The 18,451-nt window shown below is 36.2% G+C and overlaps 1 protein-coding gene across 1 annotated transcript; it reads right to left on the minus strand.

Moving 5' to 3' along the window:
- Window positions 1-1,392: 1,392 nt before the first annotated feature.
- On the minus strand, window positions 1,393-17,941 carry LOC132190354 (protein TOPLESS-RELATED PROTEIN 2-like). The gene is made up of 26 exons (XM_059605327.1): window positions 17,607-17,941; window positions 16,964-17,291; window positions 16,362-16,541; window positions 16,129-16,242; window positions 15,882-16,040; window positions 15,492-15,669; window positions 15,269-15,395; window positions 15,059-15,168; window positions 14,771-14,909; window positions 14,581-14,690; window positions 12,574-12,643; window positions 12,409-12,482; window positions 12,236-12,331; window positions 12,066-12,161; window positions 11,747-11,874; window positions 11,222-11,456; window positions 10,966-11,133; window positions 9,225-9,332; window positions 9,002-9,148; window positions 6,372-6,482; window positions 5,954-6,136; window positions 5,672-5,800; window positions 4,984-5,079; window positions 2,570-2,755; window positions 1,922-2,100; window positions 1,393-1,782 (listed from the first exon to the last, which is right to left on the minus strand). Exons 2-26 carry the CDS (start codon window positions 17,041-17,043, stop codon window positions 1,572-1,574), a joined length of 3,414 nt encoding a protein of 1,137 aa, XP_059461310.1. The 5' UTR covers window positions 17,044-17,291; window positions 17,607-17,941; the 3' UTR covers window positions 1,393-1,571.
- Between the last annotated feature and the right edge of the window lie 510 nt (window positions 17,942-18,451).

Here is an 18,451-nt window from a genome sequence, read left to right on the forward strand (position 1 = left end):
GAGCTGCTTCATTTGCTCTCCTTCTAATATATCATATAAATCATGATTGAAGACCATTTAACATAGCTCGTATATCATTGATCAATTGGTCATACCGACTCAAACAAGAGCACTCATGTTGCAAAGCATGCACAATTTTCAATGCTTCACCCTCTACAATTACTTGTAAGAGCCTCGGGTCTATCAAAAATTCTATTACTTTTCATAACGCCACTGCATCAGCTACAGTTAGGTCAGTAATAAAGGCATTGTGGTTCACATAGTTGCCGATACGAACCCCTCAACGTCTCTAGCTATCACGCCCACACCCACCTTGTCCAATTTATCAAAAATAGCATCCCAATTTATTTTAACTAAATGTGAAAAGACAATTATGATTAGTGGTCATTGGCTAAAACCGATAACCGCCTAGGCGATTAGTAAATTCTACTAATCACCTAGACGATTAACCGATTGTTAGCGGTTAATAACTCTAATAATCGCTTTCTAAAAAAAAATCAAAACTAAGTTGTTTCTATAATAATACGAAAATATCCAGACAAAAATGACCATGACCACTGCAAAAATTACGTCATTTCATATATATATATATATATATATATAAAGCGGTTTGCTGTTAGCAATTTTTCAAAACTTAAAACAGCTAACCGTTATCACCTAGATGGTTAATAGTTTTTTCTAACCGCTTTCAAAAGCAGTTCGTGAACAGTTAATAGCTACCCACCTTATGACCCCTCCGGAAGATTCTTCTATCTCTGCCTCTCTTGTCGCTTATTTTCCTCCATATTATTCCCACAGACCTATGTTGCTTGACGCAACTGCACCTATATTCATATTCAGACATCCTATTAATTGGAACAATAAGGGTGTATGAGCATTTGCCTAAATTAGTAAAATAATCAAACCTTTCCCTTCATCTTTTGTACAGTAAAGAGCTGCACGAACTCAATAAAAAATAGTTATCTAAATCTCAATGCCTTGCATATTTTACGCACAAATTATTCAAATTTTTACTGGGGCAAATATAACCCTGAAGTCCTAATTCACGATGGAAGGATGGGATTCTCACTTAGCCAGTTTCTTCATAAGCTAAGAAGGGCATTTGACTGCAGATCAAGGTCACCGGTCCCAACCAGGTTGGGACCTTTTCTTATACTTCAATAATTTTTAGTGAAAATTCATTCATCCAAAAACATTTCTTCACAAGGCAATCTACTTCAAGAGCTTTCGTTTGTTGAAATTGGATGAACAGTGTGTCTCAGTAACAGCGGTTAGATCACCGCCTTGTTCACAATCTCCTTCTCACCTAATGTCTCCAAATGCTTTTTAAAGTGTGGTGGAAGGCAAATGGGCTTGCTGTGTGTTTTCCAGTTTAGCTAAACAACAGCAACATTAAATTTCCTCCAAACAAATTTATATTAGCTAAATTAAACAAAATGAATTTACAACAAATATTTTATAAAGCCGCGATAGAAAGCAATGGCTTAGGGCAAAATATGAAATTTGTAATGAGTAAAATTCACAAACACTCTATACTTCCTTGTGGTTGCACATGCTTATCTATGCCCCCATCACCTAGGGGGAAGCTCTGATGCTTGACCACTCGGGGAAGGATTTGATGAATTTGAAGGTATTGATCCATTATCTTGAGAGGATGGGCCACCCCATTTTTGCTCTACATCAAATGGCTCTACTACGTGTACTGCGCCGTCGCTCATGCCAAGTGCGATCTGGTTAGGCTCTGATGGATGAGCAGCGACGACCAAAGGATAAACCGGGTTGCTGCACCAGAAGATTTTTGTCAATAAATAATGCACTACACTTCAAGCTTTTAATACATCAAAGTATGGTGATTACATAGAAACATAGGAATCTGATTTCAACTTGAATCACTAAATGGCAAGCTTTATCGTTTGCTCACCTAGCAGCGAAGGATGGTATATAAGCAGAAGGTGCTATTCGACATCGGATCCTTAAGCTATCCGCATAAAAAACTCCAACAGCACCATCATAGAAAGAAGCATAAACCAGTAAACCATCACATGAATATATTGCACTTGAGATGGGAGCAGTAAGTGTCTCTTTTGGAGACCATGACCACTGCAAGAACATGGATTGGCAAAACAGCTCTAAAAAAACCATTCCATATTGACTTCAATTAAACTTTGATTATCAAGAAATCAAACTCAACGATATGCCTACAAAATTCATATAGCCAACATATTTTAAGAGGATATAATCTCGTCATCTGTAAATTTTGTAAATTGATCAATTTACTGCACGCCTCTTTTTAACAGTTATAACCTCACAAATCATGTCTATTATTTATTTCCCCAAATGTTAAAATGGAAGATACATCGCCCTACATTCTTTTGCAAACCAAAGAATAATTTTCCCATAGAAGAGCACTGGTGGGATAAGTTTTCCCAGTTTGTTAGATTTGAGCCAAAACATCATGCCAAAAACAAACCTTTGACCCAACCCCCACCTCAAATCTAACAAACTGGGAAAATTTATCTCATATAACCTTATTAAATATGAGACAAGGACAGTAAGGTGAAAAACTTACTGAGAGCAAGCATTCAAGCTTGCTGTCATAGACCGCAATTTGACTTTCATGTACAACCAGCAGATGCGCTTGATCATTATGAAACTGAACTTTAGTTTCTCCAAGCAGTGGGGATTGGCGACCAGCTGGTGCTTGAATGAACCTTGAGTTCTTCTTCTCCCACACATCAATGCTCCATACACATAACTGAAACTCAATTGATCAAAAGTAAGACACCAATCATCAAGCAACTTATAATGCAAAGGAGAACTAGTAACAGCAACTCATCCTAATCAGTCAAACCCAAAAGCATTCAGTCATTATTATAGGCCGTGTTTCAGTTTGATAGGCAACAAAACTTTACTCACAATTTTCTAGGCCTTCAGAACCTCTGGTTACAAGTTTCGGTAGGGAATTTCGGGTTTTCCCCTATTGTACTTATCTCTTTATTTTTAATAAAGTTCTACTACTTTAAAAAAAGCAAAAAAAAAAAAAGAAGGGAACGTTGATTCCTTGTGGCAAACATACAGCGAGGTTTACCTGAGGATCATTCAACCTCAGCAGCACACATCTCATGTCAATGTTATATTCAAAGAGTTAATTCAATATGAAATTAGGTTAGGACACGGACAACTCCACCACACTTGTGAGAGAAGTTGTGTACAATCTCACCACTCAGCACTTACTGTAGTAAGGTTCTCTTGCATAACTCCTGTTTTTATAAGTAATCACACGTTCATTAAAAAGGCGCACTCCAATGACACAGGAAGAGAGGCACCTAACTAGAAAAGAAAAGATCTAGAAAAAACTTGAAAAATATTAAAATCAAAGGCAGCAGCCCATTGGCAAAGTGTCTTAAAGAAAAAAGCTTTTAATTCCACCAATTTCCACTCACAGTCCTCAAAGTTCCAATCATTTCTTTCCAACTCCACAGGAAATTGACATTAGTTTATAATTTTTCTTCTCCCTTTCATATCTTAAAAACCTGGATATCTAAAATGACATATTGAAATCCTCAGACAGGTGTGCTCTCTTCAAGTGGGGCATAGAATGCTTAAAATGAAATTTGAGAAGAGTAACTACAGCATCATCTCAAACTTTAAGGTATGCGGTTTGTATTTTGGAAAAAGAAAACTAAACACGTCTGTATGGCAAGGGTAAGACACCAAGCTTAGATGGGTTCTCCATCTCCTCACATATCACATGTTGGCCTACCCAGGAGAAAGAATTTTTTTTTTTTTTTTGAGTAAAGCAAATTTATTAAAAGCGCAACTATACCTAAGATATGCAAACACCTAATGCTGCATTGGCTGTAACTCAGGCAAGTTGACTTATGTTAAGGGCCAATCCAAGCACAAAAGCCCAACCCAACCCGACAGCATAAATCACACTCAACCATGATTTGATTTCTTCAAGCAAGTCATGGATGCGTCAAGATTGGGTTGAAGGTATTAGGCCAAATCAAATTGAACAATATGAAGTACATCTACCAAGTTCAAAGAAATAAGGAACTCTGATTTCAACAAATGTTTTACACATTTTAATATATTTAAGGGAAAACTTCATTTACCCTCTCTGAATTGTCACCCATTTTGCAATGTTCCCCCTAAAGTTCAAAACTTCTCAATTTAGTGTATCAAACTTTTAATTTTTTTCAATATCACCCTTCCGTTAGGCTTTTCCGTTAAATCCCAACAAGATTCCAAAATATTCCCCCTTTTTTAGAAAAAATATTTAAATTCCTTTTCAAAGATTGGAGCATGGGTATTTTTGCAAATACTATTAAATTCGGACCAACACCTTAATCTTTGCAAATTTTTTTCTTATTTTTTCCCTAAAACAAATGAGGGTATTTTGGGAAAAGCTAACAAAAATGTGAGATTGCAAACAATTGAAAGATGGATACACTAAATTGAGAGAAATTGAACTTTAGGAGGGATATTGATGACAATTCAGGTGGGTTACGTAAAGTTTCCCCTACATTTAATTTAAGCATCAATCCAAGGAAGAGGAAGCGAATAAATTCATTCTTGAAGATGCATCTACCAAAAGATTGGGAACTCACGAACAAACAAGAAACAGGGAGAGAAGCATGTAGGGTTCAGAAGCACAGGAAAACTATCAACAAGAAATTTCCAGCCCAAGGTGATTGGGTTATATATATATAATTAATTAATTAATCAAGGTATCATTAAAAACGTAAGGCGCCTCATGTACACAGGAAGTATACAAGAGAAGCCACCTAGGAATTAGGGGCAAAAAGAGCAAGAACATCTTGATAAATAATCACTAAAGGAGAAAGATAAGCAGCTATACTGAAGCGGAGATCTAGATAACCTTTTACATTAAAATACTGAAAGTTAGACTGCTCAGCCAAGAATTCACGTTGTAAAATGTATCAAAATACTGAAATATAAATACAATCAGCCATTAACCTGTGCATCAGCTCCTGAAGAAACCAGAGCATTTAAGGTTTGCGAAAATGCAAGCCCTGTAATCCGATTCTGGTGACCCTTGAGTTTGGTTTTAACCTGCAAACAATCCTCAAGCTTTAAGTATATTTCTATATTCAGATGCCCACTAAGATGGCTTAGGGGTCTTAAGTGGTGGATGCTTATATGATTATAACAGTTCTTATGGTCATAGATTAAAACCTTCTTTCCATTATAACGGAACATCCATAAGACTTGACCTTTTCCTAATAATTAGTGTTTAGCCATAAATGATCACATTTCCTTCATGAATATAAGTTTAAAGACCAAAAGAAAGTGACAAGAAACCACAAATTCCATGCACTTATACAGATAAAGATTCTGAAGTCCAAAGTGAACTTTATAACTTGCATAAACAATCTGATAAACTCAATGATGTCATGTACTTTTGCAGATAGGCGAAAATGGCATCAAAATAAAGTAATGCACAATTAGTTGATCTCGAAACTTCTAAAACTCAAAGTAACAATGGCATGACTTTGAAAGGATGAGTAGGCATTAACACTAGCAATGAATGAACCATATAATTATTCCCCTAAATGAAACAATAAAATTGTAACTAATCAAACATGAATTACTAAAAAAATAGAGGCTAACAGTAAGAATGATAAAAACAAAAGAGCTGTCTCACCTCATCAACTCTGACATTATATATTTGAATAGAAGAATCCTCCATTCCTACAGCAATGATATTATTATCTTGAGGGTGGAATGCCAAAAAAGTTGCCGCAGGAGGTGGGGACATAAATGTAGCCATGACCTGAACAGCAGTTACCAGGTTAATGTGGTAAATGTGGAGTTGTTAAAAGAATTTGATTGCATAGTAGACAGCCTGAAATTAAAATTGGCGAAGAACAAAAAATAAACTGTAGATTTTCCAATCAGGAAACAAGCAAAAGCAGCATTAACAAACCTTAAATGTCATCATGTTGAACAAAGAGACCTTCCCACCAGATGCAGACATGACATAAGAATCATTTTTAGATAGAGCAATACATGAAGCTGACTCTTCAGCTGGTTTATTTTCATTTACATCATTACTCATAAGAGTTCCATTAGGAGGCTGCCACAACTGCGGCACAACATATGCAGTAGCCTGAATATTTCCAAGGTGAAGAGCCATTAGAAACACCACAATGCACATATAGAAAGCAAACCTTTCCCAGTGGATGCCTTTCACTACATTAGCCATTAGAAACACCATAAACATATGAGGAAGAAATTCTTTTAGATAGAAAGCAAACCTTTCCCATTGGATTCCTGTCACCACATTAGCCATTAGAAACACCATAAACATATGAGAAAGAAATTCTTTTAGGTAGAACGCAAACCTTTCCCAGAGGATTCCTGTCACTACGTTGCCATTTCCAAAGTTTGTGAACAGCATTGGAAGCAAGGGCCAACAGAGCAAGGCCATTGTTAGTGTAGATCAGTCGCACAACCTGAAATTTGTGAATTCTTATTCTAACAACATAGGAACTACAAATAGAACATGTATTTTACTTTGTACATCTAAAAATATTATAAACCAAATCAATAAATGATTATGGACTCTTAGTACCACTCTCAGGTTATCGTTATCATCATGATTTAAGTTTATGGCTTTTACATGAACATCTCTAAACGTGAACAAGTAGTCTATATTAAGTACATGTAGAAAGTGCAGTGTCATCAGAAGGACAATCAAATGGACCCTGCTCTCTTTTTCCACCTTCTGAGGTTAATGCTTTTCCTAAATAGCTTAGTCTACAACCTATTTCATTAATATCTCTCTTACCACCGAACGACAAAGTACATAAAATTGGAAATCAAATGAATGAGATCTGATCAAATGTAAAGAATCATTATTGTTACTAGATATTTGTTCTAAAACTGTTAGTTGAACAATTCAATAAGCTTATTGCGTGTCAAAACTGTATTGGAAATGAAGGGGAAAACACTACATTAGTAGTAAGCACAGTTGCTGAAGGTCATCTTTGTCAAAGATTGGATTGCTTACTGTACTAGTAAAGTCAAAATACGTAAAAATCCTTGTAGGCCATAAGAAATGATCAAGAACTTACAAGGCACAAGGTTGTCATCAAAGCATTTTACACTTTCCAAAGAAGGGCAAGGCTTCAATCCGGATTGGGCAGTCTAAGGTAAGACAACTAAATTTAAATTTTAAAGTAATTGGACACACACAGATTTGCATAGGTAGATTCCAGAATATGCGTTAGGAGAAATCAAGGTCTTGACCAGTTATCTCAAGTATAAGGTGACATTTGATGTATTAGATTGCATCACCGGGACTAGTAATTATTGACAAATACCTTGTTGAAGAGTCTAGAAGAATTTGGTAAATTTTCTTCAAATTATTTCTTCTCTTTCAATTGATTAAATGAATAATTGAAATGAACTTCTGAAAGTAATGACAAATATTTAGTTTTTTAAACTAGCAATAAATCTTTAGCATAGAATCAAATTTTAGTATATCCAATCAAGCCAGTAGCAGATGCAGTAAACTTTTTTTTATCAAATATCTTCATAATAAACTTATTCCAATTCATTTCTTTATTTCAACATAAGTTTTTTAATGTTTTATAAATTCCTTAAGATCCCATTACACATCATCTTTTGGCATAGCAGTGTATCAGCCAGTACAAGGTCGCACCCAGGCCACACCTATCATGCCTAAAATCAAAACCAATTCTGTAGGACATGTTCTCTTCTCCATGAAGTGCCTTGGCAAAGCCAAATTTTTGGATTTAAACCTATTGTCATCCAAGTTCGTTAATGGATCAGGGTGATCATAAGAGCAATTTAAATACATGTCTCTCAATTCATATGCGTTGTTGCCATATATTCTTATAATTATGTGTGTCATGGGGTGAATAAAGATATTAATTGATAATATAACCCACACAAAATTTCATTATGTTTTGCTTTTTATCTTGATAAACTGACCTACGGCCTACACATGGGAGCCCATTTCTGAAATCTAATATGCACCGGATAAGTTAAACTAGGTAACTCCTTAAATAGTTATCTTTTCCTAGTATGAATATATGACATTACGGGTTACTTTTGAAGAAAGGACACCTCCATAAAGTAGAAGAATGTGTTCCCTCAATATAATAAGCATGCTTTTATACCAACTATAATGCCGACAATTAACTTTAACCCAGATTAAATAATTCATTTAGTCACTTATTTGTATACTCCCTCCCTCAAAATATTTCTACCTTGAAAAAGTATACATTTGAAAGGCATTAATTGCTTTTCTATCCATCTACCATGTATTTTCTTCCAGTATTGCCCTTATTTCAAATTAAAATTCTGTTTCTTTAACATGTCAACAATCAAATGTCAATGCCCATTTTAGGGATATAAAAACTTGCACTTCGACTTTTAAGAATGGACAAAAATTAATGAAGAACCCAAAAAGGGAATGTGGGACAAAGTGAATAATTTTATAATTCATATCAAGATCCAAACTCCAAAGCCTAATCCTTCAAAATTATCTATATTTCCTTTCCATGTCTTCGTATTGTATGTCTTAATTAATACTCTCACAATTAACCAGTGCATTTTATCAATCACTCCAGTTATATGCTATTGGGTGTCCTCACATTAAACAACCTGGGGTTCATGGTTGGAGGCAGCGCGGATTGACAGTTCTTTGGTAGTTAGACATACTGCAAAATGCCATTCCTACAAGCATTTTTCAAGAATATGCTATCACCAACATGCAGACACAAGCTTTCAACAAACAACTTCAGCACTTGACAATCATCAGCATTACCAAGTTTCTTCCCATGACACGTCCAACATATTAAATGAATGTAGTTTCTTTATTAAATAAATTACATAACTACCATAAGATAAAAATAATAATAAAATTTAAAATATATATATATATGGCATACAGTAAATGAGTCGCACCAGGCAACGTATGACCATACATTCTCAAACCACCTACCTTGCCTGCTGTTACAGGGTCGGGCAATCGTAGAACCTTGAGATGAGATGTGTCCACAACATCAGATATTTTCCAGCTCAAAATCTTGCCTGCATCATCTGAGATCCGTGGTTTCACATCAAGTAGCCTGCTGCTGTCCATGGTACCCTGCAGCAATGTCCTATGAAAACCTCAAAACTAGGTAGCACAAACAATTGTATCCAACTGAAAAAGATAGACTTACAAGATTACTGATGGATACAGCAGGAGGGGTTCTATCAGGACGGTCCACTATTGGAGCAGCAGCAGGAGAAACATTTGTAAATGGACCTAAAGAGTTACCAAGTAGGGGCTGCAAAAAAAATGCACTTAAGAGATTGTGTTCCGAAACCTCAATAGCAAACTAGGAAAGTAAATTTATAGTAAAATCTTGCAAGAGTAAAATCATAAAGAAATAGGAGAAGACACCAGCTACATAAATGAATTCATTTAGCATTGTATAAATCAATTGGCCTTCCTAAAGGCAGAACAAATACAAAGTAACAAACAAATCCCGTGCAGTACAAAACAATTACTCTTCAAATCTGTCGAGACCAATAAAGGCCTCCACACCAAAATTGTAATTAAGCCATGTGGAAGGATATATATCAAAGATCCAACATGCATAACATTTGCTTTCGGTAAAAGCTACAAATACTCATATCGGATAGATATAGTCAACCCATCAAAAGTAAAAAATCATAGTTTACAGCTATTATCATTCAATCATTCAAATTTCGTCAGCCACATAACAGCAGGAAAACTAAATACCGTTTAAGCTATCCCCATGTGAGAGAGTAGAGCTAAGTTATAAGTGAAAAGAAGTTTCTAAGAATAGAGTTTATCTCTTAAAACTGTACCCAATTTATAGCTAAGTGCTTCTTTTTATATACTTCATGTGTACTTAGGGGGCGCCTTATGCTTCTAATCATATGTCTCAATTACTTATCAAAAAAGAAGTTGTAACTAATTAGTCTAACTCGAAGTAATATTATGCAGGGCAACATCACAAGCCTGCAACCCAAACATATTTTGACTTAACAGTATAGCTAAGTACATCCCACAGCTCTGGTGAAGCAATCATCATGATTTTTTTTTTTTGCCTTCAACAGCAGGCAGCATGGTTGCGCTCCTAAATATCATTTTCAACAGCTAGTACATTGAGATTGGTTTTATCTTGGAATACAATCCACAAAATGAAATTCAAGGTTGATGGAATGGTATCACAAAGCATATGACAGTAATCAACACTATTTTTTTTTTTTTTACTTGTGGTCAACTCCAAACTTCTCACCCAATCAAAATCAAAACATTTCAAATAGTGGGAAACTTATTATTTAGGGGATTTCTGTATGAGGAAACTCCATCCTACAACTCAGAAATGGAGATAGCCCATCTCAATTAGCTATTGTCAACAAAACTTTGATCTTCTGAGTTTTCGAGGTTCAATTGATTAACAGACCTATCAGGATTCACATGTGACAACTCAAAGTGGTATTTTACTTGGATTTCACCCCTTGCCTTTTTAATAAATTTACCTTAGGGAAAACTTCACTTAGCCCCCCTAAAGTGTCATTATCTTTGCAATGTTAACCTCAAATTATCAAAAGTTGCAATGTCGGAATCTCATTTTTCAGCCCCTTTAAATTTCACCCCAACCGTTAGGGTTTAGGGTTAAATCAAAATGGCAAACAGGTGAAATGTCTATTATACCCTTGTAAAATTTATGAAAATACAAATTTACTCTTCATTAAAAACAAAAAAAAAAACAAAAACAAAAGGGGCAAAAAAAAAACAAGTGACAAGTTAGGAGGTGTGTGTGAAGTTTCTCCTTTACTTTACTTATCGAAAAAGAAAGTCTTCTTGATGGCATTACTTTGTGCCAGGCAACATGAAATTGTTGCAATATACTAAATATTTCTCAACAAACAAAAGCACCGGACTACCTTAGAGTTGATGGGTTCAGAAGGGCCTTGATTTTTATCAATAGCCCTGCTCTCCAACATTCTTATCAAGCACACACCATCATTGTTGGCTAAAATCTTGATTCCATTGTCACTAGTCGTGACTGCCAACAACGACCCCTCCTTGTTGAATCTAAGTCTAGAACTAGCCTGCAAGAGAAGAATAGAATGACCTGTGACTACTCCATCCTTCAATTTGAGTACCAGTAGTTAAATGAAAAGGCGACAGAAAACTAACAAGCAATCCTCCATCTGCATCAACAGCTATCAACATATTTGTATTGTCCATATCCCAAAACTTAATTTGAAAGGCATCACCAGCAGCTAAGAATCGGTTCCTGGTTGTGTCAAACTGGACAACACCTAAGGAGCGCTTCCTGAAACCAGAATATGTCCGTTTTATAGCTCCTTCGCTCTCATTCCACTCAACTAGATGTGATTCACCTTCTTTACTTGTTCCACATGAGAAGAGCCTGCAAGAAAAAATAGTAGTTATAATTAATCTCAGTGATGGCACTGGTTATAGTAATAATGATAACCAAATCAAGTGATCAATACCAAAATTAAATAAAACAGAAGAACCCGGAAAATAAGCTGCATACTCCTTTGCAGCCCGTGCTGGAAAATGAGCTGAAAGGGTTTTTGTGCGGTTTATGTTTTCAGCTATTTCAAACCATAAATATAGAGAACTCGAGATACAAAAATGGAGAAAGATGTTAAACAAATATTAGCCCTTTATAATCTTCTAGCTGGCAAGCTTTACCTGGTTCCATCAGCACTATATGCCATCATGGTGCACCATAGTCCAGGTGCGTCATAATCCACTCTAGATCTTGAGCAATCATATAGCCAAGCTTTGATTTTCCCATCAATGGAAGTAGAGAAAATAAACTGCACATAAGGACAGAAATTAGCAGAAGATATAAGTAAGTTGGAAAATATAAGATTTCTGGATAATGGATACTATCTGATCTTTCCAAGCTGCCAATGTATTACAGAGAAAGTGCACTCTTCATCACAATTCAGCTCATTAAAATGCTAAACAAGTAGAAAGCTAACAATGAAATTCTAAATGAAATTACTTGGATATTTTCTTTGTAATGAGGACAGACTGAATATACAGGAGCTTCATGGCCTTCAAAAGTGTACTGTCTACATCCAGCTACAGCATCCCATACCTGCCGTATCGAATATTATAATACGGATACCTAACTTTCTTCTTTATAGGAAACATCAAGTTCTTAGCCCATACCTTAATCATCTTATCATCACCACATGTGACAATACATAGTTGCTTGTTGGGATGAGCAAATGCAATGTCATTAACACCACCAATGTGAGCATCAATCTAAAAGATGAGATAATCAATTCACAGCACCTTTTCATAGCCAGGGGAGAACATAATATCCAGGGCAGGGGGCTTACCTCCAAATGATGTCTTAGTTCTCCAGTTGGATTATATGTATATATTTGGACAATATGTTTTGAGAATGCAACACCTAAAAGATGCCGAACACAAAATTAAATGCACAACAATTTGATCTAACAAATAAGGATATAAAAATCATGAGCCACAAAGTATCTACATACCAAGCATAACTCCGTCTGGCCCCCAAACACATCGATTCACCGATAGCGCAGCATCATTGAGCAATGCAGTCTGGTAGCATAAACAAGATTAATTTGAAAGGAAAGTTACTTGCTATTTCTAATTCTTAATTCTTATACTCTTGTTTTTTTTGATATCGGGGAACCTCTACAAGACAGGGCCCTTCAGACCCACTCCTGCAAAGTAAACATCGGTCCCATACACCGCACTCTCGGGAGTTTCCCTAAACGGAACTAGGTAAATTGCTGGCTTTTCACCAGAGGTTGTGGCCCCAAGGGATTGTTTGCCCCCAAGAGGTATTGAACCTTGGACCTTCATGGGAGCAAGCCTCCAAGACCAAGGCCTTCACCACTTGGGCCAACCCCTTTTGGGGTTAATGCTTACACTACAAATAGCATATAAGGTGGTGCTAGCTTGCCTGTTGGTAAAATCACTTGTTATTGCACCAAAGGAGTTGAAACTAAATCCCAACTTCACTAGTATTAGAGGGTAAGCCTGCAGTTTTTGTATCCTCAATCCTTAATTTGAAACAAGGCTCTTAAAATAATACATGAATTTAGCGATGGGTTACTTGGGATATTTTTAGTTGGAAGCGAAGTCTTATGAGATTAGGTCTCAGATTGGAAATGATGGTATCGACTAGTCGAGAGTAAAAGTATCTTCTGAGCGGTGGTTTTGGGCAAACCGACAGTGGTTTTGTTGATGACTATGGTGGAAGACTTGATTGAAGGAGATAATTTGAGAGAGTTATGTAAGACCTTTCGAATTGGAGGTACATCGTACATTGTCCAAAGACGAGAGAAAAATCATGGAAGGTTTATGGAGCTTTCTGAATACGGCGATGGAGGGCAGTGGGTGGGGCAATTGCATCTCTCAAATGAGGTGGGTGGTGATGTACTTTGAGTAGAAAGGTGTTGTCAGGAGTGGATTGGTGAGGTGTCTGATTCTAATCTAGGGTTGCTGCGGACAGTGGAGCACAAACACCGGTCATACGTGGATGCTCTGGAAGGGAAGGGGCATTTTCAAAAAATAAGTCTTCACAAGGGTATTATTGGCAATGCCAAAAGGCATACATTTGCAGTTTGCTAATGGAAATATTCAATGGAATTTATCTATTATCATACATGTGCAAGATTGGGAGGTAGAATTGGTGACTTTTTTTAATGTGTTGTATACTCTAGGAGTGAGACAAGGTGGTGAGGGTTTTGGTGGATACCATCCAAGATGTAGAAGTTTGAAGTAAGAACATTTTATGATAAGTTATCCACCCCGCCAGTTCATCATTTCCTTGGAAGACCATTTGGAGAGTCAAGGTTCCAACGAGAGTGAGTCTCTTTGTGTGGACAGTGGCTCTTGGGAGGATTCTGACCATGGATAACCTGAGAAATAGAGAAGCTATTGTCGTTGATTGGTGCAACATGTGTAAAGGAGTAGGGAGTCCATTAATCATCTTCTTCTCTATTGTGTAGTGGCAAGAGAATTATGGATTTCGATTTTTAGCCTTTTTGAGTAGAATGGGTCATGCCTAGAAAGGTGATAAGAGTTGTTGGAGAGGTCAGTTGGGAAGTTGCTCTATCTTAGAAGTTTGGAGGATGTCACATTTGTGCTTAATGTGGTGTATATGGAAAGAGCAAAATGCAAGGTGTTTTGAAGATCGCAAGACTTTGGTGTCATAGCTAAAAAATGTCTTGGTCAAATTGCTCTATATATGGACAGGGGCTTATAATATCTCACAATTTTCCAATATTTTTTTTATTTTGTGGATTATTGTTCTTCTTTTACTCATTAAAGGGTTTCTTTTGTATACTTCATGTGTACTAGAATTATGCTCCTTTGCATTTTTAATGAAATGCTTTACTTATCAAAAAAAGTATTAGAGGGTTTATGTGCTTAGGGGAGGGCTATCCCTCATTGTCAACTTTCACAAAAGAATCATAAAGGGCAATTTGAAATCTATTTCACCTCCAAAAAAGATAAGAAAACAATACCTGCAAAGCCATAGAAGCATTTGAGATTTCCCAAACCTTGAAAGGTTTATGTGCCAACCTCTCCCGGGATCCAACTTCCCAAATGCTAATGTCACCAACATTTGTCCCAACTAAAAATAAATAATAGATAAATTTGATAAATGAGCATTAAATATTTGGTGAAGAAAAACATAAAAATTCTACTACAAACCTAGAAGAATAGTGTGTTGCTTTGGATGGAAGTCCATGCTCATGACATTAGATCCTTGATTGAGGGTCCGTACAACAGCTTTAGGAAGGTCATCTTGTGAAGAGACAGTAGGTGTATGCATTACACCAGAAAAGGACACCTATAGACAACATAGGTGAGCATATACTTTTTATAAGCAAAAATGAATAGGACAACAAATATAATATTCCTACAAGAAGGCCAAGCAGTACTTAATATAGTTAAAAAGCACAAAAATTGAGCTTGATAAACTGTCTTATTCATCCACACCTCGTCAGACTGGCCTGTACGAATACGCTTTATCACATGCTCAGAATCAGCAGATTGATAATCCATGCGAGTTACACCAGTGGGGGTCCTTGGGTGTTTCAAGAATGCAGCTGTATACATCATAATAAAATCACTAAAAGCAAGTAATTCTACAGTCAACTATGCCAAAGGAGAGATAAAATCACTAAGAAACATTCCAAACACCCTTACCTGCACTAGAAGGCTGCATAAGACCGGGTGACCCTGCTGCTACAGCAGCATGTGGTAAAGAAGGATTGGTGCCAGACATCCACCCAGCAATAGCACCAGGAGATGGGGAAACAACAGGCTGAAAAGGCTGCACAATAAGAGGCATTGCAAGAATTATTTTCTGAATGCTGCTGGTGTTCTCCCCCCCTTTCTTCTAGCAAGAAAATAGATGGAAAATGCTTACACCATGGGCACCAAGGGGGGGAAATGCCCCAGCCTTAGGCATTGGTCCCATCAGAGGACTGTTTGTGGGAGGAGGACGAGCTCCATTACTAGTTGGATTGCAAGAATGATCTATAAAGAGTGTTTTAATATCGGGGTTCGGACGAGGATTCTTGCAAAGCTGATGCTGCCAATTTAGACTGAAATTTTCAAATAGAGAAATTAGTCAATCTTTAGGGGAAATCAAGTTACAAATCTACATTTTTTTGAATTAATTTTTCTGATAACTAACCAGCTAGAAACATAACAAGTGCTTATACACACACAAACACCAGTTAGTAACCAGAATTTCAAATGAGTCATTGACAACATAGTTGCATAGTATATCTAACTAGGGAAATGTGGGAATAACCTCTGGTTAATTAATGTCCTTAGTCGTGAACTCTTGAAGGTTGGGAGCACAAGCTTATCACGAAAAAGTGGGTTTGCTTCAATAAGCTTTTTAAGTTCTATGAGCATAATGTTTCTAGCAGATTTTGTGTCTCCATACTTGGAAAGCTGCTCATTTTGCCTGATGATGCAAAAGAAAGAGGAGATATAAATTAGGACAAACCATATAGCAGATCATTCAAATTAAAAAAGAAGCAAGTGTTGAGTACCTAAAGTTTTCAAGAGTAAGTAAATGGGTTATCTCCTTGAAAAGTTCCTCATTAAAGGACGCAAAAACCTTAAGGTCTTTGACAAGAATCTCAACAGCCTTTGCTCGATCCTGCCTGAGCAAAAAACAGATATTACACTGAGCAATGCTTTGTGAGCTGAGAACCAGTAATGATTTAAAAGAGCTCCTAGAAATTTATAAGGGATGTTGACGCCAATGATTTTAAATGCTCACCTATCAAGAGCTTCCAAGTACTTCTGTTTCCTAATTTCAAAGAAAATCTTCATTGAATATCGATTGTCTTCTGCCTTAGTGAAGCCACATAAGTAGCGCTCCACTTCATCCCACTCCCCCGCCTGGACCTGCTCCTCGAAATGTTTCATATTGAAGAAGAAGCCAGACTCTTGCTCTAACCTAAAAGTTGAGAAACTCATTACAAGCACATACATAAAAGAACAGTCCATCGAAAATCTGTTCAAGCCAAATATTCTCATGCTCCATTTTGCTGCCAAAGAAAGGCAGAAAGAATAATAGAAGCTAAGGTAATCTGTAGCGACCTCAATGCAAATTTGACAGTAACATACAAGAAAAGTGCTCATAAAATCTAAACAAGCAATTCGTGAATCTACATGTTACCTCATTAATTAAATATGGCTAAGTTTAGTAAACATTTGGCTCATTTTTTATACAAAAATAGAAAAATAACCTTTTTCCTTCGTTTTTTTTTTTTTTTGATTTCCTGGCTAATTTTTGAAGTATTTTATTTTCCTAAGTTTTCACATCAACCTACCAGATACTATGAAATAACAAACATACATACTGAATACAGGACTTACTTATGAACTGCTTCCTTGAATTTCTCCTCGTCCAAGAACTGCAAAATCAAAAACACCAACTCCCTACTCAAGGAAGACATTGTGCCCGGTAATCCTAACGGCTCCAGCGCAAAGATCCAACGTCAAACCAAAGCGTCTAAATCCACCTCAATCAATACCGGCTGTCCCAAATTCGTCTTTCAACCGGTAAAGGTTGATAATTTGATGAAAACACGATACTCAGAAACTATTTCTTCTTCCCCTTTCTTCACGTACTGAATTTTGCTTCAAATCATAAAATCAAAGACCTCCTCCAATCACTTAACCATCAAATCAGTACAAGTAACGCCTTCATCCAAAAAACACAAAACCCAAATTTTAGAACAGCAGAAGAAGAAGCGCAATAAAACACAGATACCCAATAAAAACAACACCCAAAAAAAAAAAAAAACCTCTTTTTCAAGCAAACCCCACTTCACATAAACCCCAAATAAACCCTAATATTCAGCTCCTAGCACAAAGATCCAACACAGTAAAAGCTTAATTTATATGCAGCCAAATGTGAGAGCAAAACAAATTCTAGAGCTTGATTTTCCGCCACATGTTTCCACAGTACATGGTATTTTCTTTGATCATTTCTACATCAAGAAAGTGAGGAAAATACATAGCCTTATTGGTGGTCTTCAGAGAGTGGCAAAATGAACCATTTCCAGGATTAGGGTTTCCCGACCTCTCTTTACTTCTTCTACTTTACTTTTTTGCCTCTCTCTCTCTCTCTCCCTCTCTTCTGTGCGCTTTGCAGCTATCACTGCAACAACCCTCACTTTCACTCTATCTCTTAGTGTCTATAAAATGTTTTACTTTTTTCTTTTTCTTTTTTCTCTTATATATGCTTATGACCCTTTCTCTCTCTAGGACAAGGACAAAGTTGCTGTTTGTGCTGTCTTCTCTCCCTCTTGCTTTCTTTCTATATACAACTTTTCTCTCCCTAAAACTCTGAGCTTTCATTTTCTCTCTCCCCATCAATTAGTGTACTGTCTTCCCTTCTCTCTCTACCTGATTTTTTTCCTCTACTCGCGAGACTCTACATATCAGCACTTGATGCTCTTTCAAATACACGATATTTTATCCTTTTTTTTTTCTTTTTTTTTTTTTTTACTATTTTCATGCAATTTCAATTTATCCTTTAACTTTTTAAACTAATAATCTAATATCATTCTTTCCATTTAAAATTAATTCTATCAATACCCGTAGGCAAAAAGTGAAATGGACAGTATATTACTCCAATGACATTTCACATGTTAAAAAAATTAATATTTTATTATATTAAAAAATAAAAATGAGATTTAAAAAATAATAATAATAATGTGAAAATAATAAGATAGTAATACAAAGATTTACGTGGTTCGGTTATAAAGCTCTAAGACTGCATTAAAACCTTATTTCTCTGAGTAATATCTACAATAGGATAAACCTTCTATCAAGTCCATCTATAAAAGTGATGTTTTG

Source organism: Corylus avellana, chromosome ca1 (genome assembly GCF_901000735.1).
Source record: "Corylus avellana chromosome ca1, CavTom2PMs-1.0".
Taxonomy (NCBI): Eukaryota; Viridiplantae; Streptophyta; class Magnoliopsida; order Fagales; family Betulaceae; genus Corylus; species Corylus avellana.